The following is a 27964-nucleotide window of genomic DNA, read 5'->3' as shown; positions in this document are numbered from 1 at the left end:
TGATTCTTCAGAATTCACTGGCTCAGAGGGCTTTACCCCTCGAGTATATTCAGACTGAGATGGATTGGGGCACCATAGGAATCAAGAGAAATAGGAATGGGCCAAAAAATGTGGAATGAAACAGAATATTAGCCATGATCCTGGCAGCGAAAGATCGAAGGGACCATATTCTTTGTCTATTTATATTCTTTATTTATTTTTGGATTGGACCTCTAATTACGAACTGACTCAAGACATTCTATTAAAGGTTTGAAAGAAGAGGACTGCTGTGAATGCAAAGTTTTCCTTTGCTCTTACAATGTTCAATTATTTCACTCACTTGAATTAAGCGATTTTAATAACAGCACCAGAGCAGTTTTTGCACAACTTCAATTTGAATTAACATGTCTCAGATTAAAATGAGACTATAAATGGAAGTTTGGTTTCTTTTGAGTACAAGTAAAGGCATTAAAGGGAGAAGGCCTATCGAAGCTAGTTTGCCCAGGACACCAGCTAGTCCCTCTTGGCTCCAAATACCCCGCTTTCTTTGCCACTTTTACAGTCTCTAGGAGCTAATTACAGATTGGCACGGACAGAAGTCAAAGCATACACAGTGAAGTAGGGGTGTGGGTACGTGCTGAAATCAGGGTCAGTGAGCCTAAAGAAATAAAAGAAATGGCAGGCTTCCCAATATCACACTGGCGCCTGTGAACTCTGCAGATAGTTGTTAAGTTTAAGCACTGAAGGAGTCACGAAAACAAATTCCAATGTTGTTGTCAAGCAGATTTAACGTACAGATTAACGATGTGTTGTATTGTGGAGGGGAAGCAAATCGCACTTATAACTGAAATAAGTCAAATTTGTGCAATGCTCCTAATTTGCCAAGTGTTCTGGGGTTGAACAAGTCAATTTCCTTGGGGTGATGTTAGCAATCAGGGCAGAAGGAATTCTCTGACAGACTGAGACACCATGGTTCACTGGCGGGTCCTACAGGGGCTATCACTTTTCTCAGCACTTGGGACCCTTCTTGCCTGGTACCAAATAACTGCAATTAAATATTCTAATAGGCAAGAGTTATCCTAGCTGGATGTTATGCGCGGGATACTTAGCTTATCAAAAATTCAGCCACACATTCATGCATTGTGCAGACAGCTGCTTTGCTGGAAATATGGAAAATGTGCCCCATTAAACTGGACATTTGAGGCTTATGATCCAGGTTTCTACAGTATTACACAGGTCCGATGGGCTACAATGAGATCCGCCTAGCAATGTCCCTTTCTTTGGAGAAGACTTGACGATTTCCCAAACCCACTTGAATCAGTTGCAGCATTATGGATTCACCAGGAATGTTGGTAAACAATTGAGAAGACGAGACCTATCAAATCTGTCTGTTCAGAAACACCCCGATTTTCTCTCTCAACATCTGCTACCCACCCAAAAGAAGATCGGGACAGCTTGCATTTGAAACCCCAGGGCTTTTTTCTCAAGTCCTTCGACTGTGCGATGGGCCAGCTCTCACAGGTATCAAGATCTAATCTAACTTAACCTTTCCCATTGCGGCCACTTCCCCTTGTGTCCATGTTGGTTGGGAAGAATATGGCACCAGAGAGTGGCCAAACTACCAAGACCAAGTCGACAGCTGGCAGCAATGACTTCTGAAGGAAGTCAGGGAAATGGGGTTTGTGTTTGTGAGGAGTTGCAGATCCTCTCATCCCAAAATATCTAGCATCAACATTATCCAAGAAATGCTCTGAAAGACAGTTAGCAAAAACCTCAAGAAAGGTGTCTCTTGAAAAAAAGCATGCTCTCCCCGTTGCACGCTTAAGACTATCCACGGAATGTGGTGCAGGACCAAACCAGGAGGATTTGCATTGTGAAACATGTGGTATGAGCATAATAGGCGGAATTTTCCTGCCGTTCACACCAGCGGGATTCTCCGGTCCCGCTGCAGTGATCGGAGGTTTGGCTGAGCGCCGAGTTCTCCATCCTCGCTCGCAGCAGCAGCGGGGCGTGAGGGACGGTAAGTCCCTTTATGTATAACATTGACTAAAATTCAGCGAGAGATAACTGCCCATGACCAATGCTCACCACAAGATATCCACTGGGGGCATTTCCTTAATTCTGCTTTGCAATAATAATCAGCAGTCAAAACATGATAGGTCATGGTGTACATTAAAATGCGTCTGTTTGGGAAATTATCAGGGAAATTTAGTACTGGAAGTAACAAACATTTTACATGTTACACAGTGAAGTAATCACGCTCAGGCTGTGAAGTGTGGTGACGTCTGGTTGTGCTCAATGTTAGAATCCAATTTTTGGTATCTGAGATTGTTTATTTTCCTATGTTTCTCCTCCTTCCATCAGGAAAAGGAGACTTCAACAGAAACTTTCCAATCAGGGTGATACTTATCTTTCCCGTTTAAATTTGAATTGTTCCATTGGGCAGTCAGTACTGTGTGACGCTTGCTAACTAATCTGCTCAAGAGCAGCATGAAGCACTGAATTGACTTTTGCTGTTGACTCTGCTGCTCTCTGGTTTCACCCGTGATGATAGCCAGTCTGGTGGTGAAGCTCGACTACCTCCGATGGCGACTGTGTCCTTTGCTGGAGTCCCTATAGTGACTGCGTTCCCTGCTCGAGTCCCTGCGGTGGCGACTGCGCTCCCTGCTTGAGCTTTTCGGATGGTGGTTCCGCTCGCCACTCGCTGCCCGCCCCCGGCTGCGCTCCTTGCTCGGATTCCGCTGGCCGCTCTGCTCCCGGCTGGAGCCCCGCTGAGCGCGGACTGGCTCCTTGCTCCCGTTCCTCTGGTACCGCCTCCGCTCGCGGCTCGTGTCTCGCCGCTTGCGGCTCAACTCGTTGCTGGAGTCTCGCCAGTTGCGGCCCTGGTCCCTGCTCGTATCCCTGCTGTGCCGGGAGCTATCCTTCCTTGAGCGACCCTGGTGCCGGCTCCATTCCCTTTGATGGCAGCTGCCATCACTGCTCGAGTCCCTCCAGTTTCGACTACGCTCACTGCTCGTGCTGCTCTTGCGGGATTTGTGCGTCTTCTTCAAGTCCTTCTGGAGCTGGTTCCTTTCAACATTGACGGGGTTGGTTTGAAGTTCTTTTTCTTCATGGCTGGGGCCATTTTGGCATTTACCTTTTTTACTACTGCACTCCTGTGGAGAACACCCTTGACTATTGGGTAACAGAGGTAGGCGCTGCTCACTCTGCGCAGACTTGCATGCACTCGGGAGAGCAGCACTGTTTAAATCTCTTCCCGCCAGTATTTGGTCCAAATCGCTGCCAGATCTTTCAGGTGCATCTAGCTTTCCATTGACGTCCTGAGGCAGTGCCACTTTGCCGTGGGCGAGAGCGCCAGTACATGCAAGCTCACTGACAGCAGCCGGTGCGGCAGTGGCCGTTCCCGACTGTGGGCACACACTCGCAGTTGCATTCACGGCTGTCTGGTCCCCGGGGCACAGGTTGGGCTCGGCCCGGTTCTGCTGGCTCTCGCCTTCTTCCTTTCGTTTCAGGTTTTCCAGCAGTTTCTCCCGCAGTTCCTTCTCCTTCTGTTGGAGCTCGACCACTCGCTCTTTCTCTTCCTCCACTCGCCTGAGCTCAGCTTCCTGCTGCCGCCGCTTTTCTTCCATTTTGTGCAGCCGAGCCGCTTCCGCTTCACGTGCCTCCAGCTCCTGCTGTTTCCCAACCTGCAGAGAGCAGTCACAGTGAGCGAAAGTTAAATAAATTATTCATTTATATTATTATTTTATTTATTTTAATTTCTTCCATTGATTCAAATTTTCAATTCCCCCTTTTTTAAATCCCTCTTTCCATCTTTTTTCCCTGACCGCTTGCCTTCATCGGTCAGAGCATTGAGTACAGGGGTGGCACAGTGGTTAGCACTGCCGTTTCACAGCGCCAGAGACCCGGGTTCAATTCTGGCCTCGGGTCACTATCTGTGTGGAGTTTCCACATTCTCCCCATGTCTGCGTGGGTTTCCTCCGGGTGCTCCAGTTTCCACCCATAGTCCAAAATGTGTGGGTTAGGTTGATTGGCCATGCAAAATTGACCCTAGTATCAGGGGATTAGTAGGATAAATACGTGGGGTTATGGGAATAAGGCCTGGGTGGGATTGTGGTCGGTGCAGACTTGATAGGCCGAATGGCCTCCTTCTGCACTGTAAGGGTTCTATGATTCCAGTTGGGACATTATGTTACAACTGTACAAGACATTGGTAAGGCCACATTTGTAGAGCTGTGGACAAAACCGGAAGTAGGGCCAGGAGAGGCCTGGGGAAGTTTTTGGAGGGTTTAAAAAGGGCTTACCTTGGAGGTTCAGCTTCATTGTTCCCAGGAGCAGGCTGAGGGTAAGAGAGTTGGTTTTCTGACTTTAATTAATTATTTATTTTTTCAGTTAATTTTGGGTTTAAAATCGGAGGTTTTTTTCAAAACCGGAAGTAGGGCCAGGAGAGGCCTGGGGAAGTTTTTGGAGGGTTTAAAAGCGCACCAAAGTATACAGCGGGCAGCATCGTAGCGGGCAGCAGAGTGAGTGGGAAGTTGAGTGAGCTGTCAGGGCTTTGGCTCACAGGGCTTGGACGAGCAGGGGTGAGTTTTTGTTTCCTTACATTCTTATTAACTTTTCAGTGTCTTACTTGACATAAAGTGTCCAGTATGAGTGTGAAACCAGTGTGTTGTTCCCAGTGTAGGATGTGGGAGGTCCTGGAGGCATCTGGCCTCCCGGACATCCACATCTGTGAGGGGTGTGTCGAGCTGCGGTTCCTGAGGGACCGTGTTAGGGAGCTGGAACTGCAGCTCGAGGATCTTAGGCTGATGAGGGAGAATGAGGAGGTGATAGACAAGAGCTATCATCAGGTGGTCACACCAGGGCCACGGGAGGAGGCCAAGTGGGTGACGGCCAGGAAGGGTAAGGCTAGGGTGGTTGAGAGCACCCCAGTGGATTTGCCCCTGCACAACAAGTACTCCTGCTTGAGTACTGCTGGGGGGGACAGCCCGCCTGGGGGAAGCAGCAGTGGCCGTGTCTCCGCAGTGGAGTCCAGCCCTGTAACTCAGAGGGCTAAGGAAAAGAGGAGGAAGGCGGTATTAATCGGGGACTCGATGGTGAAGGGGACAGACAGGCGTTTCTGCGGAGGTAGGCGGGATTCTCACATGGTGGTCTGCCTCCCTGGGGCCGGGATCCAGGATGTCGCTAGTCGCGTCCCGGATATCCTGAGGTGGGAGGGAGAGGAGCCTGAGGTAGCGGTACATATTGGTACCGCTGATGTGGGTAGGAAGGGAGAAGGGGTCATGAAAAGGGAGTACAGGGAATTAGGGAGACAGCTGAGAAAGAGGAAAGCAAAGGTAGTAATCTCAGGATTACTGCCTGTGCCACGGGAAGGTGAGGGCAGGAATGGAGTGAGGTGGAAGATGAATGTGTGGCTAAGGGACTGGTGCAGGGGGCAGGGATTCAGGTTCCTGGACCATTGGGACCTCTTTAGGGGCAGGGGTGATCTGTATACAGAAAACGGGTGGAACTTGAATCACAGGGGGACCAATATCCTGGCCGGTAGGTTGGCTAAGGCTACTGGGGAGAATTTAAACTAGATAGGTTGGGGGGAGGGGAGCTAGAAGAGTTGACTAGGATCAAGGAACTAATTGGTGGGGGGGAGGATGCAGGGGTAAGGGGAATTACAAAATTAATGGTAGAGGAGAGGGTGCAAGTGAATGAAGGCGGTAATTTAGATAAGGGAGTAGAGGGAGAGGGTGTTCGCGATTCATCAAAGCGGGTCCAGATAAAAGCTGGAATAAGGACACTTTGCCTGAATGCACGAAGCATTCGGAACAAGGTAAATGAGTTGATGGTGCAAATCAGCACAAGTGGGTACGATCTAGTGGCCATTACAGAAACGTGGCTGAAAGGTGACCAGGACTGGGAGATGAATATCCAGGGGTATCAGGCGTTTAGGAAGAATAGACAGGAAGGAAAAGGTGGTGGGGTCGCGCTATTAATAAGAGATAATATCAGGGTAGTACTAAGGGATGTCATAGGCTCTGAGGAACAAAACGTGGAATCATTATGGGTAGAGATGAGGAATAGTAGAGGGAGAAAGACACTAGTAGGTGTGGTATATAGGCCCCCAAATAATAATGTTGAGGTAGGGAGGGCTATAAACAAGTAGATAAGGGATGCGTGTAAAAACGGAACGGCAATAATCATGGGGGACTTCAACATGCACATTGACTGGTAGACTCAAGTCGGTAAAGGTGGAATGGAGGAAGAGTTCTTAGAATGCTGTCGGGATAGTTTCCTTGAACAGCATGTTACGGAACCGACGAGGGAACGAGCTATTTTGGATCTGGTATTGTGTAACGAGGTAGGTAGAATTAAGGATCTTATTGTGAAGGACCCTCTTGGGTCTAGTGACCACAATATGGTCGAATTTCTGATTCAGATGGAAGAGGAGAAAGTTTGGTCCCAAACCAGTGTCCTCTGTTTGAACAGAGGGAAATATGATAGGATGAGGGATGAATTGGCTAAGGTAGACTGGGAGAGCAGGCTGGCAGGTAGGATAGCTGAGGAACAGTGGAGGATTTTTAAGGAGATCCTTTTCAGTTCTCAGCAAAAATATATTCCAGCAAAAAACAAGGATTGTAAGAAAAGGGAGAACCAGCCGTGGATAACGAAGGAAATAAAGGAGAGTATTAAAATAAAAACAGCTGCGTACAGAGTGGCCAAAAATAGTGGAGAAACAAGTGATTGGGAAAAATTTAAGAAACAACAAAGAGAGACTAAGAAAGCGATAAAGAAAGGAAGGATAGACTATGAAGCTAGGCTAGCAATTAATATAAAAAATGATAGTAAAAGTTTTTATAAATATATAAAAAGGAATAGAGTGGCTAGAGTGAATGTTGGACCCTTGGAGGACGAGAGGGGGGAGTTAATAGTGGGAAATGAGGATATGGCTGAGTCTTTAAATAAGTTTTTTGTGTCGGTCTTCACGGTGGAGGATACAAATAGTTTGCCAAATATTAACGATAGAGGGTTGGCAGCAGGAGAAATACTTAATACAATTAATGTTACCAGAGAGGCAGTGCTGGGTAGACTAATGGGACTGAAGGTGGACAAGTCCCCGGGTCCGGATGGAATGCATCCCAGGGAATTGAAAGAAATGTCAGAGGTAATAGTGGATGCGTTAGTGATTATTTATCAAAACTCGTTGCATTCTGGGGTAGTGCCGGTTGATTGGAAAACGGCTAATGTTACGCCGCTGTTTAAAAAAGGAAGGAGACAAAAGGCGGGTAACTATAGGCCGGTCAGCTTAACGTCTGTAGTAGGGAAAATGCTGGAATCCATTATTAAAGAGGAGATAGCAGGGCATCTGGATAGAAATGGTTCGATCAATCAGACGCAGCATGGATTCATGAGGGGAAAGTCGTGCTTGACGAACATGTTGGATTTTTATGAAGATGTGACTAGGGCGGTTGATGGAGGAGAACCGGTGGATGCGGTGTTTTTGGATTTCCAAAAGGCGTTTGATAAGGTGCCCCATAAAAGGCTGCTGAAGAAGATTAGGGCACACGGAGTTGGGGGTAGTGTGTTAAAGTGGATTGGGGACTGGCTATCCGACAGGAAGCAAAGAGTCGGAATAAATGGGTGTTTTTCCGGTTGGAGGAAGGTAACTAGTGGCGTGCCGCAGGGATCGGTACTCGGGCCGCAACTATTTACTATTTATATAGATGATCTGGAGGAGGGGACGGAGTGTAGGGTAACGAAGTTTGCAGACGACACAAAGATAAGTGGAAAAGTGAATCGTGTGGAGGACGGAGAAGATCTGCAGAGAGATTTGGACAGGCTGAGTGAGTGGGCGAGGATATGGCAAATGGAGTATAACGTTGAGAAATGCGAGGTTATACACTTTGGAGGAAATAATAACAAATGGGATTACTATCTCAATGGAAACAAATTAAAACATGCTACCGTGCAAAGGGACCTGGGGGTCCTTGTGCATGAGACGCAAAAGCCCAGTCTGCAGGTACAACAGGTGATCAAGAAGGCAAATGGGATGTTGGCCTATATTGCGAGGGGGATAGAATATAAAAGCAGGGATGTCTTGATGCACCTGTACAGGGCATTGGTGAGGCCACAGCTGGAATACTGTGTGCAGTATTGGTCGCCTTATATGAGGAAGGATATATTGGCATTGGAGGGAGTGCAGAGAAGGTTCACCAGGTTGATACCGGAGATGAGGGGTTTGGATTATGAGGAGAGGCTGAGGAGATTGGGTTTGTACTCGTTGGAGTTTAGAAGGATGAGGGGGGATCTTATGGAGACTTATAAGTTAATGCTGGGGCTGGATAGGGTGGAGGTGGAGAGATTCTTTCCACTTAGTAAGGAAGTTAAAACTAGAGGACACAGCCTCAAAATAAAGGGGGGTCGGTTTAAGACAGAGTTGAGGAGGAACTTCTTCTCCCAGAGGGTGGTGAATCTCTGGAATTCTCTGCCCACTGAGGTGGTGGAGGCTACCTCGCTGAATATGTTTAAAGCGCGGATGGATGGATTCCTGATCGGTAAGGGAATTAAGGGTTATGGGGATCAGGCGGGTAAGTGGTACCGATCCACGTCAGATCAGCCATGATCTTATTGAATGGCGGGGCAGGCTCGAGGGGCTAGATGGCCTACTCCTGCTCCTATTTCTTATGTTCTTATGTAATTCTGGTCACTCTGCTCTTGGAAGGATGTTATTAAACTGGAAAGGGCGCAAAAACGATTTACAAGGATGTTACCAGGGCTGGAAGGTTTGAATTATAAAGAGATAGGTTGGGACTTTTTTCCCTGGAGCTTAGGGGGATGAGGGGATGACCTTACAGAGGTTTATAAAACACCTGACTCACTTGGTGAAGGAGCAACGTTCCAAAAGCTCATGATACCAAATAAACCTGTTGACTTTAACCTGGTATTGTGAGACTTCTTACTGTACCTATCCAGTCCAATACTGGCATCTCCAGATCAGAGGTTTATAAAAGGGACCCGAGGGGCAACATTTTTTTTTACACAGAGGGTGGGTGCGTATATGGAATGAGCTGCCAAAATAGGTGGTAGAGGCAGGCACAATTACAATATTTAAAAGACATTTGGACAAGAACATGGAAAGGAAAGGTTTAGAGGGATATGGGCCAAATGCAGGTAAATTGGACTAGTTCAGTTTAGGAATCTTGGTCAGCACGTAAGAGTTGGGCCAAAGGGCCTGCATCTGGGCTGTGTATCTCTATGATTCATTGTCTTCCTTTTCCCCATCCTACTTGGGCCATCTGTTATATGTCTCAGGTTGTCCTTCGACACACTGTTTACCTTCGTTCTGCCATTAACACATTCTGATCTACCAACATGCCACTACCAGCACCTTTATTCGCCACGATCACCACCATTTATGTTCCCTATGTCTTTTTGACCATGACATCTTTGTTAATCTGTCCCTTGCCTCCCCCTATCGCTGGCCCCCTATCCAGCCCCTGCCTTCCCCCACCAGAACAGTATGAATCTCATCACATTTTCAATTGGCTTAATCTATGATGGAGAGTCATCCAGACTCAAAACGTCCGCTCTGTTCTCCCTCCACAGATGCTGTCAGACCTGCCGAGATGTTCCAGAATTTTCTGTTTTTGTTTGTGTCAAATAGAAACAGCTTCTTCAAAACTGATATTTTTCTTTTTAAATGTGGTAAAGTTTGTAAGAACAGAAGAAAGGATAATCCTTTTTCATTTTGCAAAAGGCTTATGAAAATAATTCAAGTAGAAAAATAACTGAAAAAAAAAACTGGATTGACAGCGGGGCTTCACATGAATATTTCCAACACAAAACTCATTCACTTCCACACCACCAGTGCCAGGGCAATCTGACCTCAAACTGATTTTCCTTGGAGATTTTTTGGGTCCTTCTCAATTTTTTTATCCTTTGAAGCTACCGGAGCCAAAATTCAACACAGAATCGACTGGCCCAATGGGTGGAAAACCCTTGGTTAGGAGCCCAAGGGCTCGGCCACCGTCTCACGCTCAGCTACACTTTGATCACCTCTGGCAGGGGATTGGATAGTGCTGGCCAGGCAGCGCGCCCAAGATGCCTGTGGAAATTTCGCAAAGCCGTTATCACTGTTTAAGAAAATAACTGGATGAATCCATGCATTCTTAAATGTGTTTATCTCCTCCGATAGATTAGGAATTTAGTGAGGGTGGCTGAACCATCACCAATCCAGTTCAGCCTGCTGACCCCGTCTCCTTCATGCTTTGCCAATATACAGCAGAGCGTTCCCGCAATCAACAAGTTATCACTTTAAACATTAATAAGGTAATATTGGTGTTCGGTACCATCCAATTAAAAACATTCGAAAATGTCGCGAATGGGGTATCATTTACTCCCTGAATAGAACAACTGTACACAAGTTGCAGAGGCAGCAAAATTGCCTCTTCGTGTCCCTAGGTTAGGAGGATTAGCGGGGTAAATATGTGGGGTTACGGGGATAGGGCCTGGGTAAGATGCTCTGTCAGGGAGTCGGTGAAGGCTCAATGGGCCGAATGGCCTCTTGGTTTCAGAGCAGATCTGTACTTTGTCAAATCATCAGCTCCAAGAGCTCTCCAATTTGAAAAGCTTTCTTCAGGTGAGACAGATGGCTGAATCCAAGTCTATTTCAGTTTGACAAGAGTATTAATGGGTAGTCCATGGCTGAGGTATTTCTTAATGAGTAGATGGAGTAAAAACATAGATCAGCCATGATCTAAAAAGAAGAAAATAGCTGCATTTTATACAAGGTCTTTCATGGCAACAGGACATCCAAAAGACTTTTAAAGCCGATAAATACTTTTGAAATGAGCTGTTGACCGGAGGAACTGCATGCTCTACGCCTGTTCCTTTATTCCAAGCACCATACCGGGGATTAAAATGCAATTTTAAGGCCCTGGCAACTTACACATGACTATCAAGCGAGACCCAACAGCCACAGCTCATGATATTAAAACAAGTGATGCTCAGCATCTTTACAACATTGCCAGCTGCCTCTGTACATCATCTTAACTTGCTGATCTCACAGAGGTCAGGCATCTCACCTTGGCTCTACTCAGCAGCTCTGCGATGAGTCGGATAGACTGCAGGTTCCTCTGCGCCAACAGAAGTTTTCTTTCTTCGAGGGCGATTTTCTCCTGCAGCCTTTTCTGCTCCTCCCGTTGCAGCTTCCGCATGTTACGTCGCTCCTCGCGCTCCTTCTGCTTCTGCTCCCGCTTCCTGACCTTTTCTTCTCTCTTCTTCTCTCGCTCCTGCTCATCCAACTCTTTCTGCTTCCTGGAGAAAAATGAGGCAGAACCTAATCGGTTGCAAATTCCACTGGATCTGTCATTTTGGAAAAGGTAAGATGGCTGACGGGCTCACAAGGGGCAGCACGGTGACACAGTGGTTAGCACTATTGCCTCACAGTGCCAGGGACCCAGATTCCATTCTGGCCTCGGGTGACTGTGTGGATATGATGTGGAGGTGCTGGCGTTGGACTGGGGTGAGCACAGTAAGAAGTCTCACAACACCAGGTTAAAGTCCAACAGGTTTAAAGTCCAACAGGTCTATTTGGAATCACGAGCTTTCGGAGCGCTGCTCCTTCATCAGGTGAGTCCATCAGGCTCCTTCACCTGATGAAGGAGCAGCGCTCAGAAAGCTCGTGATTCCAAAGAAACCTATTGGACTTTAACCTGGTGTCGAGAGACTTCTTGCTGTGTCTGTGTGGAGTTTGCACGTTCTCCCCGTGTCTGCATGGGTTTCCTCCACAGTCCAAAGATGTGCGGGTTAGATGGATTGGCCATGCTAAATTGTCCCTTAGAGTCCAAAAATCTGTAGATTAGGTGGATTCACTATTGTAAATGTGTGAGATTACTGGGTTAGGGTGGAGGGATGGGTTCTGGTAAGATGCCCTTTTGGAGAGTCGGTGCAGACTCGATGGGCCAAATAGCCTCCTTTTGCACTGTAGGGATTCTCTGATTCTATGAATAATTAGGATCCAAAACTTCCTTTTATTGTTAAATGGGGCGACATCCACTGTTAGACTCACTAAATGTATTGAATGCAACACTGTGGTCAATGCTGCAAGTAGTTTACCTCCTTCAATAATAATACAATACTCCTCCTACTCAAATAGGGGAGATGGTGGCATCGGTGGTAATGTGACTGGACAAATAATTGATAGACCTGGGCTAATGCTGTGAGGACATGAGTTCAAATACTACCAGCTGGAGGAATTTAAATTCAATTAATAAAAAAAGATCTAGAATTGAAAACTAGTCTCAGAAATGGTGACCACGAAGCAAAAACAGATACACAAAACAAAAATATATGAAACTATCACTGATGGCCATAAAATCCATCTGGTTCACTAACGTCCTTTAGGAAAAGAAATCTGCCATCCTTACCTGGGCTGGCCTACATGTGACTCCAGACCCAAAGCAATGTGGTTGACTCTTAACTGCCTTCTACTATGGCCCAGTAATCCACTTAATTAAAGGGCAATTAGGGCTGGGCAACAAATGCTGGCCTTACCTGCAGCTCTCACATCCCATGAAAGAAAATCATTGAAGGTAAAGCTTATTGAAATGGCTTAAAGAGTGTAAAACAACTCAAGTCTATTTGAAATGAGTCCACTAAAAAGCAAATAGTCAAATATCATACAAACACTATATGTTTGTCCACTCATCACCAATAGTAATTTCTAGGCTTTAGTGAATACTGAAATAATCACTTCCCAGTACAGAACTTGAGTATTTCTGAAGAAAAAAAGACATGCAATCAAAACCTTTTGTCTTGCACCCATCAGGACAAATGCAAAAATACAAAATTTCAACTTATACCGCATGAAAAAAAGGGTGTTGATTGGTTAACAGATCTGTAGTCTCTTTCCCTCAATGTAAAGTCTTCCTCAACAACATATCCCCACATTTCCTTCATGGGGAAATGAGATGGATTGAACTTGGAAAGGGAACGGGCAAGTCTACAGCTCCTGTTTATCTTTCTTCGTGTGACATTTTTAACTGTAGTTACTCCACTGAACGAAGTCAAGCCATTCAAAATTGATTAGTTTGGATAATATCTTTCAGCCCATGATGAGTGCTTCATAGAAGGCAAGGGGAGCAATTTCATTGGAGCACCATTGCTTTCTAGTTCCCCAATATTCATTATTTCTGGGTCAACATTTTTCTTAAATTCCTACCGATCAGAATGTGTTCTCCAGAGGGTACCCACCTTCAACAGAACTGTAAAATAGAATTTGGAGGGCCTCTTTCCTCAACTCTATCAGGATCCTAAAATATATTCCAACAGGTCCTGTCGCTTTGTCTTGCCTTACCTTAACTAATTTAACTATAAATTTTATTTAAAACATCAAAATTGTGCTCTGAATCGCTTCTGAATTCAAATATTGCTACGTCCAGACACTTTTGAATAAACTAAAGCATGGGGACAATAGATCCCTGGTGCACTCTCCACAGTAATGTCTTGACCAACTCCTTAATACAATCGATGGTTCAAGTCAGCAGCATCCTATGCTAAATCAGAGGGAATGAGGATGTGATATTGAACTTACAGCCTGGGTGACCAAGAGCAGAATGTAGGAAGCAGGAGAAGGTCAATTGCTGTCAACTCAATTCAGCCATTTGTCAAATGGTAATCTCTATGTTAAATTCATTAAGTGGAGATGCCGGCGTTGGACTGGGGTAAACACAGTAAGAAGTCTCACAACACCAGGTTAAAGTCCAACAGGTTTATTTGGTAGCACAAGCCACAAGCTTTTGCACCTGATGAAGGAGCAGCGCTCCGAAAGCTAGTGGCTTGTGTTACTAAATAAACCTGTTGGACTTTAACCTGGTGTTGTGAGACTTCTTACTGTATTAAATTCATTAAAATCTTATGCCCTCTTGACACAGCACCAGTGATATTCTTTTGCATGTCTGGCGAAAAATGTTGCGATGTAAAAGCTGATTTCATCTTGTCAAACCAAAGTACCTTTCTTCCTCCTTTTTGCGTTCTTCTTCCTCTTTCTCCCGACGTTTCTGCTCTTCCCGCTGTAGTTCTAGCTCCTGCAGTTTCTGTCTCTCCATCTGTCTCCTCTTGATAGAAGCATCACTCAGGTGCTTTGTTGTGTCAAACGTCACCTGAAATACAATTACTTTTGAATACTTTCTTTACATCTCCGCTTTATTTTTCTCCTCTCGTGACACTACCTCCCCTCAAGGTGCAAACCCACTTGGTATCCCAGCCAAGTGATCATTATTTATCTCTGGACCAGTACAATGGGGCTAATAATGCAACGTCCAGCATCTTTTGCTTGGACATATATTGGGAGCGGCCTCTGTGCATTATTGATGAAAGGCTTGATGCCTTTCTGGTGTGCTCACATCTCCCTACACAGCCAGCTGGTAGACAAGGTTCATTAAAGCCCAAAAATATTATGTCAAATAGGGGGTCTCCCCACATTGCAACAGGAGTGATTATTTCAAAAAAGGTACTGGAAGAGACAGTGAGCAGAGATAAAGCCTCTTGGCTGAAGGTGGCCCCGGCTTGAAATGAGTTACTGTCTTCTTCCTGCTCTTGAATAGAATCCTATAGTGCAGAAAGAAGCCATTCGGCCCATCGAGTCTGCACCAACCACAATCCCACCCAGGCCCTACCCCCATAACTCTATGCATTTATCCTAGCTAGTCCCCCTGACACTAGTGGCAATTTAGCATGGTCAATCCACCTAACCTGCACATCTTTGGACAGTGGGAGGAAACAGAGCACCCGGAGGAAACCCATGCAGACATGGGAAGAATGTGCAAACTCCACACAGACTCAAGCCGGGAATCGAACCCGGGTCCCTGGTGCTGTGAGGCAGCAGTGCTAACCACTGAGCCACTGTGTCTCCCTTGCTTATGGAAAGAATCATCCAACAGTGAAAGAAACAGGTCACCGCGACCTAGATCACCAACAAGAAAATAGTCAGCCCAACCCACGTGGCTCTCCAGCCAGATTGTAAGTACGACACGTCAACAGTTTATGTACATGAACAGACTTCAAATTATACTTAGCACTGCAGGAGCAGTAGACCTGCTCCAAATAGTTTCACTTGTTGATGCTTTTTTTTTAGCTGCACCTTTAACCTTTTCTCCCTTAGATAATACTCTTGCTTACTCGAGCTTCTTTCCTCCCTGCCCTCTGCTCCTGCCCTCCTCTCTGAGCTCATGTGGTCATTGAATCCCTACAGTATAGAAGGAGGCCATTTGGCCCATCGAGTCTGTACCGACTACAATCCCATCCAGGCCCTATTCCCGTGACCCCACACATTTACCCTGCTAATCCCTTTGACACTAAGGGACAATTTAGCTTGGCCAGTCCACCTACCTGTGCATCTTTGAACTGTGGGAGGGAACCAGAGCACCTGGTGGAAACCCACGCAGACATGGGAAGAACGTGCAGACTCTGCACAGACAATGACTCAAGCCAGAAACTGAACCCAGATCCCTGGCGCTGTGAAGCAGCAGTGCTAACCATTGCACCATCGTGCCGCCCCTAACCATGACACCCATCTCCCTCCCCCTCAACCCTACTCCCACTAAACTGATAACCACCCACTTCTCTGCCCGTTACTCATGTTAGTTAACATTGCTAACTGTTCTCTTGCTATGTGTGTTGTTCCTCTCTGCTTTAAATCAGCCGTCATCACCCCATTCTTTAAAAACAAATCATCTTTTGATTCTACTGTCATTGCAAACCACCATCACCATTGAGTCATAGAGGTTTACAGCATGGAAACAGGCCCTTCGGCCCAACTTGTCCATGCCGCCCTTTTTTTAAAAAAACCCCTAAGCTAATCCCAATTGCCCGCATTTGGCCCATATCCCTCTATACCCATCGCACCCATGTAACTATCTAAATGCTTTTTAAAAGATAAAATTGTACCCACCTCTACTACTACCTCTGGCAGCTTGCTCGAGATGCTCACCATCCTCTCTGTGAAAAAACTGCCCCTCTGGATACTTTTGTACCTCTCCCCTTTCACCTTAAACCAATGCCCTCTAGTTTTAGACTCCCCTACCTTTGGGAAAAGAAATCTCCAACCTCCCTTTCCTATCAAACTTCTTAAACATGTTGTCGCCTCCCAACTCAGTGCCCGTTTTTCCTGGAACTCCCATGTTTGAATCTCTCCAATCAGGCTTCCGCTCCTGCCACAGTTCTGAAATAGCTCTTATTAAAGTCACAAATGATACCCTCTGTGACTGTAACAAAGGCAGTCTATCCCTCCCTAACCTTCCTCTGCAGCCTGTGGCACAGTTGGCCACATCATCCTTCTTTAATATTTCTCCATCGCAATCCAGCTGGGTGAGACTGCTCTCACCTGGTTCCATTTTTAATCTAGTGAATCGTAGCCAGAGTATCAGTAGTAATGGCTTCTCTTCCTGCTCCTGCACCGCCAACTCTGGTGTCCCGACAGGGATCTATTCTTGGCCAACTCCTATTTACATGTTGCTTCTCAGTGTTAGTTTTCACATACGCACCGACTGACACCTCCACCTCTCTCGACTCCTCCACTGTTGCTAAACTATCCGGCTGCTTCTTTGACATCCAGTGCCAGATTAGCAGTAATTTCCTGATTAAATATTGGGAAGAACGAAGCTATTTCAGTCTCTGCTACAAATTCCATAGACAAGTTTTCTACTCACCCACCTCTCCAGCAACAGTTTGAGAGTGAATTTGATGGCTCATAACTTCAGTGTTATGTTTGACTGAAACTAAACCTCTGATCACATATTCAATGACCCTTAGAATCCTACAGTGCAGAAGGAGGCCATTTGGCTCATCGAGTCTGCATCGACTACAATCGCACCCGGGTCCTATCCCCATAACGCCATGCATTTACCCTGGCTCGTTCCCCCTGACATTAAGGGGTAATTTAGCATGGCCAATCTACCTAACCCATACATCTTTGGACTGTGGCAGGAAACCGGAGCATCCGGAGGAAATCCACGCAGACACGGGGAAAATGCGCAAACTCCACACAGATAGTGACTCAAGCCGGGAATTGAACCCGGGTCCCTGGCGCTGAGAGGCAGCAGTGCTAACCACTGTGCCACCCACATTCACTAAGGATGCCAATTTCCATCTGTATAACATCACCCAATTTTATTTCTGGCTTAGCTCATCTGCTGCTGAAACCCCTTACTCATGCCTGCCTTTGTTACCTCTAGACTGGGCTATTCAAACGCACTCCTGTCTGGTTACACACATCCCACCCTCCTAAACTTCATCCAAAGCTCTGCTGCCCATGTCTTAAACTTGCACCAAGCCAAGTCTTATTCCCCTATCACCCTGCGCTCACTGATTTACGTTGGCTCCCAGTCAAGTCACATCTTGATTTTAAGATTCTCATTCTAGTTTTCAAATCCCTCCATGGCCAGAGCCCTCCTCATCTGTAACCTTCTCCCAACCAACAACCCTCCAAAGATGTCCACACTCAGCTGATTCTGACCTCAAACATAGAAACATTGAAGATAGGAGCAGGAGGCCATTTGGCCCTGCTCTGCCATTCATCACAATCATGGCTGATCATCCAACTCAATAGCCTAATCCTGCTTTCTCCCCATAACATTTGATCCCGTTCACCCCAAGTGCTATATCCAGCCGCCTCTTGAATATATTCAATATTTTGGCATCAACTACTTCCTGTAGTAATGAATTCCACAGGCTCACCACTCTTTGGGTGAAGAAATGTCTCCTCACCTCCATCCTAAATGGTCTACCCTGTATCCTCAGACTGTGACCCCTGGTTCTGGACTCCTCCATCATCGGGAACATCCTCCCTGCATCAACCCTGTCTAGTCCTGTTCAAACATCTCCGATTTGAATTGCTGCATCATTGGTGATTACATTTTCAGTTGCCAAGGACCCGAAGCTCTAGAATTCCCTCCCTGTACCTCTCCAACCTGCTTTCTTTATTTTAGCCATTCCTTAAAGCTTCTCTCTTTAATCAGGCCTTTAGTCATCTGACCTAACATTGCCATAAATGACTCATCATATTTTGTCTTATAATTCTCCTGTGAAACTTCCTGGGGTAGTTAATAGGTGCGACTAAAATCCAAGTTGTTTTATTTTAGAAAAAGCTCCATTATTAAACTATATCCCCCCTGCATCACACCCGTGGATCTACTTTGCACCTTTTCCATTGCTCTTATACTCTTTCTAGAACAGAATTTCCAAATAGCACAGAACATAGAAACTAGAAGCAGGAGTAGGCCATTTGGCCCTTCGAGCCTGCTCTGCCATGACATGCTCACCTTTATGCTGCAGGCCACTGCCTTTGCATCATCCCCTTTGTACAGCAGTTTCATTCCCCTCAGGGCATCCATTGCCTTCACAAATCCAATGTATTCCTGGTACTGTACATACGCTTCAAAGTTCAAGTGACCTCCAAAGCTGAAGGTGTGAAAGTTCTTCCCAGTCATCTCCTCTCTGTAAGGGTCCAGCATTGGGATGTCCACGTTTCGGATCTCCCCAAAAGTTTCAAACACTTTGCGCAGGATGAAATCACTCGGCTTCTCGGAACTGGAGTTCTTCAGAGCAAACCACTTACACGGCAGCCCCTCCAGATGTATGGTGTCCGGCCTCTCACCTGGTAAAGTCTCATTTATGTCCTTGGCATCCCGGAAGAAGGAATCCCAGTCGTGACGGGTCGGGAAGTCTATTTTGACCTCGGCCGCTCGCACTTTTAAGGTGTCCGTGAAGCCACTGAGTTTAATAGTCTTGGCGTCCAGTTTGGACAGAAAGGCTTTTACCATGTTCTTGTTTTCAACCTCCCCTTCAAAGCGAACAAAATCCATGGTGCTCTTGGACACCCGAAGTGTTGCGAACTGCTCAGGGTGAACCATGTACTTGAGTCTCTCCATCACCTCCCAGTTTGATATGGACTTGCCAGGCTGTTTCAGCTGAGGGAGTGACACGCTAAGAGTCAGTTTAGCAATTGGCTTCAGGAATAAACCCTGTGGGGCGAACAGTTCCACGGCCTCGGAGGTATCATGCACTATTGTAGCAGCCATCTTAATAGCGGCCAGCAATTTACCTGGGAAGAGGAAATAACGTGCGTTAATTGGAGGAAAACAGCACTTTGCTTTGTTAAATATGACCCTTGCCTCAATCTATACCAGTTTACAGTCTAGGCGTGATCTTTTGAATTTAAAGGATCTTCAAGTAGCTCTCATTTTCTAAAAGAAACCAGTAAGCTAGTCAGTTTAACAAGGCGTGAAAGGAGAACATAAGATGTTCTTTAGCTGAAGAAAGGAGTCATCAGAGGCATTTAATGTAGCTTCTGGGAAAGAAGGCCACGTCTTACTAAGTTGCGATAATTTTGTTATACAAGTTCCTGGGTTAGTAGTTCAAAACAGCAAAGCGGACACTGCCTACTTGGATTTACTTCACAATAGCTTACACTGCAAAAACATAGGATCTGGTGGAATCAGTGGAAAGTTGCCATAAGCAGAAAGTTATTAATGGTGTGTGGATTTTCTAAGGAGTCACTGAAATCTCACAAAGATCAGTGTTGGGATCATTGCCTTTTGATATCTTTCTAAATAACCCAGATATAGACGTCACAAGAAGGTTCACGGACATTGTACGAGTGTTAAGAGGAGAGAAATTGCTGCAAATATGCTGGGAAATGGGTAATCCCGACCTCTGATATTTAAATTAAATAAGCACAGTGCTCTACATTTGGGGAGGACCAACACCAAGTATACTGACTTACACATTACATGGAACTAAACTGAAATCATTTGAAAGGAAAAAAAACTTTGCACAGTATTCATAATTCCCAAAAAGGTCATGGTTAGTATCAAGAAGCAATAGTTAAGGCAAATAGTTAAAGTAAATAGTGTATCAAGTTGGGCAGCACAGTGGTTAGCACTGCTGCCTCACAGAGCCAGGGACCTGAGTTCGATTCCCAGCTTGGGTCACTGTCTGTGCACCTTCTCCCTATGTCTGTGTGGGTTTCCTCCCACAGTCCTAAAAACTGGCTGGTTAGGTGCATTGGCCATGCTAAATTCTTCCTCATCGCTGCTACTTTTTCTACCACTGCACAGGAACCTTGCAGAACGCCAAGACACAGGAATAACAAGTTACTCTGCTTTGTAAAAAGCGTTACGGGATATTTGGAACAGATTGTTACTTCAGTCTCTGAATCTCTCCCATAGCCCTGAACTTTCTCCCTTTCTTCTATTTCCCCTATTCCTCTTCACACCACTTCCTCATGGGGACATGTCGAGTTGCCCTGATCATATTCTCACCGGACTGCTGGCCACCCAATTTCCCTTCTTGGCCCCCATTCCAGCTGATATTTCAAATTCCTCCCTCTCCTCCGATACTGCCCTGCTCCTTTTCAAAACCACTTCACCACCGCCGCTCCTAAAAAAAAAAATCGACACTGGTCAGCTCTTCTGAGTTATCAAGGTCCCAACTAATAAACGCTCTCTTCATCCTCAGCTTAATTGTGTTGGAATTGAGATATCGACTGCTGTGAGAATGGGGTCAGGGGATGAAGGGATGTCTTAAGAGGAGCTTGGCAGGGACACATGGACAAATTGAAAATAAACTACACAAAGTTTAAGTTTATTTATCAGTGTCATAAGTAGCCTTACATTAACACTGCAGTGAAGTTACTGTGAAAACCCCTGAGAGTGTGAGCAATCACTTTTGTTTGTCTTCAGAAATACTCTGGAGCTCGGAATCACAAGCTTAATGGCTAGATCTAGAGATGACACAATATCTAATGAAGGTGGCTAGATGCCAAATCCTATTAGAAATCTGTGCAAATTTATAACATACTCAGGAGGTAAAATTGATGAGAGGAAGAAGCAAGCTCTTTACACCTGCACTAGCTCTCTTTGGGACAGGTTCCTCTTCCAAACTGTTCAGCATGCAACCCTTTAAATATTTAAGTCAGTTAAAGTTAAGTTAAAGTTTATTTATTAGTCACAAGTAAGGCTTACATTAGCACTGCAATGAAGTTACTGTGACATTTCCCTTGTCGCCACACTCCGGCGCCTGTTCGGGTCAATGGGTCTAACCAGTACGTCCTTCAGACTGTGGGAGGAAACCAGAGCACCCGGAGGAAATGCACGCAGACACGGGGAGAACGTGCAAACTCCACACAGACAGTGACCCAAGCTGGGAATCGAACCCGGGTCCCTGGTGCTGTGAGGCAGCAGTGCTAACCACTGTGCCACTTGTGAAAGACAGCAGCAGCTAGTGAGTGGAAAGGGGATAGTTTAATCTACCTCAGTGCATTGATCCAAACTACGGGAGTGGATTGGCACCCAACTGCGTGCACTGCGTTCATCTCCCACACAGATTATGGACTGGATAGATCTGGGTGCAAATTACGACCCTTAGCCAGAGATTCACACCCCTGTAATCAGGTCAGAAGGTGATTAAGCAGCGACGCATTTGTAATACAGTCTGCAAGCAGTAAAATCTCGCAAGTAAACACAGTGGCAAGTATTAGCTTAAACCTTACAAATTACATTCATACTTTGACAGATGTCATTTTAATTAGCACAATTAATAGAAAGCAGAAACAACTGATCACGGGACATATTGTCTATAACAAGGGGATAGAATATAAAAGCAGGGATGTCTTGATGCACCTGTACAGGGCATTGGTGAGGCCGCAGCTGGAATACTGTGTGCAGTATTGGTCCCCTTATATGAGGAAGGATATATTGGCATTGGAGGGAGTGCAGAGAAGGTTCACCAGGTTGATACCTGAGATGAGGGGTTTGGATTATGAGGAGAGGCTGAGGAGATTGGGTTTGTACTCGTTGGAGTTTAGAAGGATGAGGGGGGATCTTATGGAGACTTATAAGATAATGCGGGGGCTGGATAGGGTGGAGGCGGAGAGATTCTTTCCACTTAGTAAGGAAGTTAAAACTAGAGGACACAGCCTCAAAATAAAGGGGGGTCGGTTTAAGACAGAGTTGAGGAGGAACTTCTTCTCCCAGAGGGTGGTGAATCTCTGGAATTCTCTGCCCACTGAGGTGGTGGAGGCTACCTCGCTGAATATGTTTAAAGCGCGGATGGATGGATTCCTGATCGGTAAGGGAATTAAGGGTTATGGGGATCAGGCGGGTAAATGGTACTGATCCACGTCAGATCAGCCATGATCTTATTGAATGGCGGGGCAGGCTCGAGGGGCTAGATGGCCTACTCCTGCTCCTATTTCTTATGTTCTTATGTTCTTATAACAAAGTAGGTTTAATATTAGTCTTCAGTGCCAGTTTAAAAATCTGGCTTCTCAACACTCTGCTGTACGGCTCCGGAGCACGACTGACTCACAGCTGTCAACAATATCCATCCTCACTCTCTGCAGCAAATTATGAGTGTATCCTGCAGTACCTAATCCCAAATATAGCAGTCCTCTCAAAGGCAGAGCTCCGAGGTTTGTTAGCACGTTGGCCTGGGCAGGTCTGTAGGATGGTAGACAGATGCATGTCCAAGGGCTTTGTGTCGTGCGGTAGGCGAATCCAGACAACCAGGAGAATGCGCAAAGCTCTGCTTCAAGGACACTTGCGAGCACGACATGAAGACCCCAAACACTGATGATCAATACCTGGGAGTCACCAGTTGAGGAAAAGGCAAAATGGCGCCACCATGCCGACCAATGGTTGCATCAGCTCGGCAACAGACACCAAAACCAAAAACAACAACGACACTTGGTAGCTTCATGTGCAGCTCTTGTGGCTGGGCCTATCGCTCAAGGATTGGTCTCTTCAGCCATCAGCACTGGTACGCCATAAAAAACGCCCATCTGAAATGGATTGCTTGCTGTGGTCCATCTTTTGTAGATGGAAGGACGCTGGAGTGATTATCTAGCCCGACAGGTGGGTACCCTGGCACAATTTGCCACAAATTCATACAATTAATTTAAAGCAGGTATTTTTCAGGCGACAAGTATAAGTGCACAATTCCATCACTTAACACCTAAACTGAAGAGTTGATGCAAAATGGAGTCCTCTGAGACCACACGGCAAAATTCAATAATTTAAGCAGAGACTCATAAAAGTCTATGAAGAGCCCAGGATAGGGAGATTAGTTTTGGACTATGTCAGCAAAGAGCAGGCAGACAAGATAGACGAAATGGCCTCCTTTTGTGAAGAAAGACTTGCATTCACATCGCACCTTTCACAATCTGTAGAAATCCCAAAACACTTTACAGCCAATGAAGAACTATTTGAAGAGTAGTGTTATAAAGCAGAGGTTGATTCCCCCCTTCCCCCTGCTGAGAACTAACACCGAAACATCCAAAGAGGACTACCTCACCTTATAATCTGTAAGAAGTGTGTGTGTGAAGTGATGTGACCTGCCCTTCAGCAACTCCTCGTGGTTAAATAAAAATAAATCCCTGACACACTCTCTAAATTCAACACGTGACAATTTATTTAACTGTGAAAAAATTAACTAAACTATTAACAAACTGAATAAATCCCTAACTATTAACTATTCCCAAATAAAACAAGATTCTAACGGTATGCTGTTCAAATAAATAAAATTCCCACTCACTAACAAAAATAGAATTTGGTCACACTCTAAATTACAACCAGGTCTTGTGTTTTCCGGAATATTCTGGACTGTCTCTGTTGATTCTTCTGTCTGAAACTTCTTTCTTCTTTGGTACCTTTGCTCTCTAGATGGTGCTTTCTCTAAGACATAGATGAAGCTATGAGAACCAGCGATTCACTCTCAAGAGAGAGCGTTGACAGCTGAGAGCTGTCAGCTCTGGCAGGTGGCAGTTGCTCTACCTCTTTGTCCCACTGCCCCCTTCTTTTATACATGTGATGACATATCAATATTTTCCACAATAGGATTGGTCCTAAGTTGTCAAAACCCTCAAATTTAAATTTAGTAGGTTTTGGGTATCTAAGTGACTGATTCAAATTGATTGGCCAAATTCAAAAAGCCTGTTGTCTTAGTAAAACTGCTGCTTGGCCTTCGGATACAAATGTTTCGGTCTGGGTTCTCTATGTACTTGCATTTTTAAATCTCTAAGCACAGAAAAAGCATCCTTCTGCTTGAAAATATTTTGCACTGTCGGTTGCTGGAGGCCAATAAACAACAGGACCAACAGGCGATTTGCTTAACCAGTGAAACCGTCTCAAGAGCAATTAGGGATGGGCAAGGAATGCTAGCCTACCCAGCAGTGCCCACATCCCATAAATGAATAATAATTTTTAAAAATTAAGATTGAGAAAGAAAGAGATACAGCAGCGAAGGAGGGTAAATTCATCCTACAAAATTACCAGGCAATGATCATCTGTATCAAAAGAGAATTTAACCGTGTCTCCTTGACATTCAATGGCATTACCATTGCAGAATCATAGAAATCATAGAAACCCTACAGTGCAGAAAGAAGCCATTTGGCCCATCGTGTTTGCACTGACCACAATCCCACCCAGGCCCTACCCCCATATCCCTATATCTTTACCCGCTAATCCCTCTAACCTACGCATCTCAGGACACTAAGGGGCAATTTTTAGCATGGCCAATCAACCTAACCCGCACATCTTTGGACTGTGGGAGGAAACCGGAGCACCCGGAGGAAACCCACGCAGACACGAGGAGAATGTGTAAACTCCACTCAGACAGTGACCCAAGCCAGGAATCGAACCCAGGTCGCTGGAGCTGTGAAGCAGCAGTGCGAACCACTGTGCTAACATGCCGCCCCAAATCCCTCACCATCAACTTCCCAGGGGTAGCGGGGGGGGGGGGGGGGGGGGGGTGTTACCATGACCAGAAACTATGCTGAACCAGCCATATAAATACTGTGGCTACAAGAAGAGGTCAGAGGCTGGGAGACCAGCAGGAGTGCAATGGAATGGTCAAGACAAGATAAAGGCATCAATTAAGGTTTTCATAAGAGATGAACTGATCATGAGGATCATGACATTGCAAAGGTGGAAATAGGTGACCTTATTGTTGGCACAAATAGGAGTTCAAAAGATCAACTCGGGGTCAAATGTGATATCAAGGCTGTGAAGAGACTGGCTTATTATCACTGTTCCCAGGGAAAGGGATAGAATCAGTCTTCAAGGAATGAAGTTTGGAACGCAAATCAAAAACAGCTTCAGTCTTCCCTACTGGAAGAAATATCTGTTCTCCCAGTATTGAATGTTGGTTAAGCAGTCTGAGAACTTGAGAGTGGACGAATCAAGGGAAGCGAGGGTGAGGTTGGGTCAGGTGTTGTCAGTGTACAAATAAAAACTAACGTTTTGCATAATGTACCAAAATGGCCCAAGGTATTTCACATGAGTGAAGTCGAACAAATGCTTTAAAATTCCAGTTAAACAAGTGTCAGTGTTCCTATTTCCCACCTCGTCAATTACCACTCCGGGGAAGGTGGTGTTTTCATTGGTCACTGGCCCAGTAAACCAGAGACCGAGGGTAATACTTTGGGGCCATAGGTATGAATCCCACCAGGATGGAATTGATCACTTTTTAAATTCTGCAATTATAACTCGAATGATGACCATGAAAACATTGTTGACTGTCGTAAAAATCCATCAGCTCCCCGTTTAGGGAAGGAAATCTGCCACCCTAACCTGGTCTGACCTAATTATGACACACAGCAACGTGGTTGGTTCTTAAGTACCCTTTGAACAAGAGCAATTAGGGATGGGCAATTAACACCCATTTCCCATTTATTATTTTAAAAGTTCTCCTGTTGGAAGTTCATATTCCGCCTTTAAATCAGCATCATAGGAACAGATTATCCAGTCATTATGAGATTGCTGTTTGTGACAAGGACAGTTAGGGATGGGCAATGAATGCTGGCAGAGCCAGCAATGTCCACATCCCATAAACAAATAATATAGAAAAAATAAAAATTGAGAAAGAAACAGAAACAACAGCGAAGGAAGCTAAATTCATCCCACAAAAGTACAAGGCAATGACTATCTGAAACAAAAGAGAATCTAGCCATGCTGTGCGCAAATAGGCTGCTCTGTTTCCCACATTACAATGCCAAACAGTACTTCGTTGGTTAAAAAGTGTTTTGAAATGTTCTGTGATCATGAAAAGCGCTATATAAATGCAACTTTTTCTTTTATCAATATAGTTCACTACCATTAGTTAAAATTCCATCAGTTTAGCAGTTGATGCAATTAATTGCAAATATATTATTGACTCTAAAGCACAAGTGATGTGGGAGGTACCAGCTGATACCATCCAGAGTTCTATTTTCAAGCTCTGTCAAAGTAGGTCTATATTATTTTCCCCACAATCTGCTCCCCCAGGGGAAAAATATAAAGTGCATTCAATGCCTTGCCCTAAGATTATTTACTGTACTGGGATTAGTAAATCACACAAGAAAAAAACTCTCAACGAGACTTTGCATCACAAGCCAACCTGAAAAAGTGAATGATCTTAAACTGAGCTCACTTAAATCAGTCCGCCATTCTGGCCTTAAAGGGACAAGCTATATTAAATATAACTCTCCCCTTTGAATCTATGGAACATTTTAGCCCAGATGGCTGTGATGTTCATTCAGAATATGTTTAAAGCCGAGGTCGACAGATTTCAAAATACGAATGACAAAAGGATCTTGGGTTAGTGGAGGAAAAAGGCACTGAAGTGAATGATCAGCTATGAACGTATTGAATGGCAGATCAGGCTTGAGGGTTGAATGGCCTACCCCTGTTATGTTCCCTCTTTATTGATAGAAAAATACACTAAATTATTAAGTATAATACTCAGAGCATTGTAAAATTGTGCAGTACCCAATTTAGCAAAAGAACCATTGATCATCTACTATATCTGTCGGAACATTATTCAGACAATATCATATAGGAATACACTAGTGGATGCCCTTTAGGGTTTGCTCATGACATAGGACTTAACAATTTTCCCTTCAGTGCATCTGGGTGTGGGATGCTGCAGCTTTGTGAAGCTCGATCCGAGGTGGCTATTCGACTCTTCAAGCCTGCTCACCATTCATTCTGGTCATGGCTGATCATCAGATTCAATATCCTGATGCCCCTCCACCCCCATTCCCCTTGATCCGTTTAGCCCCCAGAGCTATATCTAATCTCTCCTCGAAATCACACAACGTTTTGGCCTCAATTACTTTCTGCGGTAGTGAATTCCACCCATTCGCCACTCTCTGGGTGAAGAAATTGCTCAGTTCTAAAAGATCTACCCCCTTATCCTCAAGCTGCAACCTGGATTCTGGACTCTCCCACCATCAGGAACACTCTTTCTGAATCCACCCTGTTAGAATTTTACCAGTTTCTATGAGATCCCCTCTCACTCTTCTAAACTCCAGTGAATACAATCTTACCTGTGACACTAATATATAAGTAAAACTAAACATGTGACAATGATAAATCAAATAAAATGAGGCAATGTGCTGGCAGCACAGATGGTGCACTCCAGATCATTGAGTTGGCATCACCCCCTCCCCTCCTCATTCCTCTATTCAAAAACACACATAGACAATCAGACATGTTTAAAGCCAGGTACAATGTAACACAGCAGAATTTCCAATTGAATTTGCTTTTTAAACCCCTTTGGGGAGTGCTGCAGCTCTAAGGCTGTTGAGACCAGGCTCCCTGGCCTCTGTCTGAAGCGGATTGCTGCCACTTACTGTGTGCTGAGGTTGCCCTGCTCACAGGTGCAGCTGGGGCCGGGCTGCAGGCCTCCTGACAACAGCTGCGACCACTGCGACTCGACTCAGGAAGGACCCCTCCTCAAAAAAAACCGCCTGAGAAATCAACCGACCTCATCTCGCTTCAATCCGCCTCCGTCCTCTGTACATATATTTCATTTCAGAAATGGTAACGGGTCGTAGGCGCCTCTTGACCCGGAGACGGACGCCAGTCGACGTCTTAGTGGTCAGGCGATATCTTAGGACAGCTGAAGGATCTCCCTTGAGTGAGAGTGAGGGAAAGGGGGGCAAGGGCAGGTTGCGCAT

At 45.3% G+C, this 27964-nt stretch overlaps 1 protein-coding gene across 2 annotated transcripts; it reads right to left on the bottom strand.

Annotated features, from left to right (window-relative positions):
• Window positions 1–201: 201 nt before the first annotated feature.
• LOC144499877 (uncharacterized) lies at window positions 202–27719 on the bottom strand. Of its 2 annotated transcripts, XM_078222490.1 has the most exons (6): window positions 27638–27700; window positions 20289–20406; window positions 18288–19069; window positions 13981–14129; window positions 11052–11283; window positions 202–3665 (listed from the first exon to the last, which is right to left on the bottom strand). In XM_078222490.1, the coding sequence occupies exons 3-6, from the start codon at window positions 19044–19046 to the stop codon at window positions 2556–2558; spliced, it is 2250 nt and encodes a 749-aa protein (XP_078078616.1). In that variant the 5' UTR covers window positions 19047–19069; window positions 20289–20406; window positions 27638–27700; the 3' UTR covers window positions 202–2555. The 2 variants fall into 2 exon arrangements, with proteins under 2 accessions (XP_078078616.1, XP_078078615.1); XM_078222489.1 differs by lacking the exon at window positions 20289–20406 and having other exon boundaries at window positions 27638–27719.
• Between the last annotated feature and the right edge of the window lie 245 nt (window positions 27720–27964).

The sequence above is a fragment of the Mustelus asterias genome, chromosome 10 (assembly GCF_964213995.1).
Source record: "Mustelus asterias chromosome 10, sMusAst1.hap1.1, whole genome shotgun sequence".
NCBI lineage: Eukaryota > Metazoa > Chordata > Chondrichthyes > Carcharhiniformes > Triakidae > Mustelus > Mustelus asterias.
Note: the sequence above shows the minus strand (reverse complement) of the source record. Positions and strands in the feature narration are given on the sequence as shown.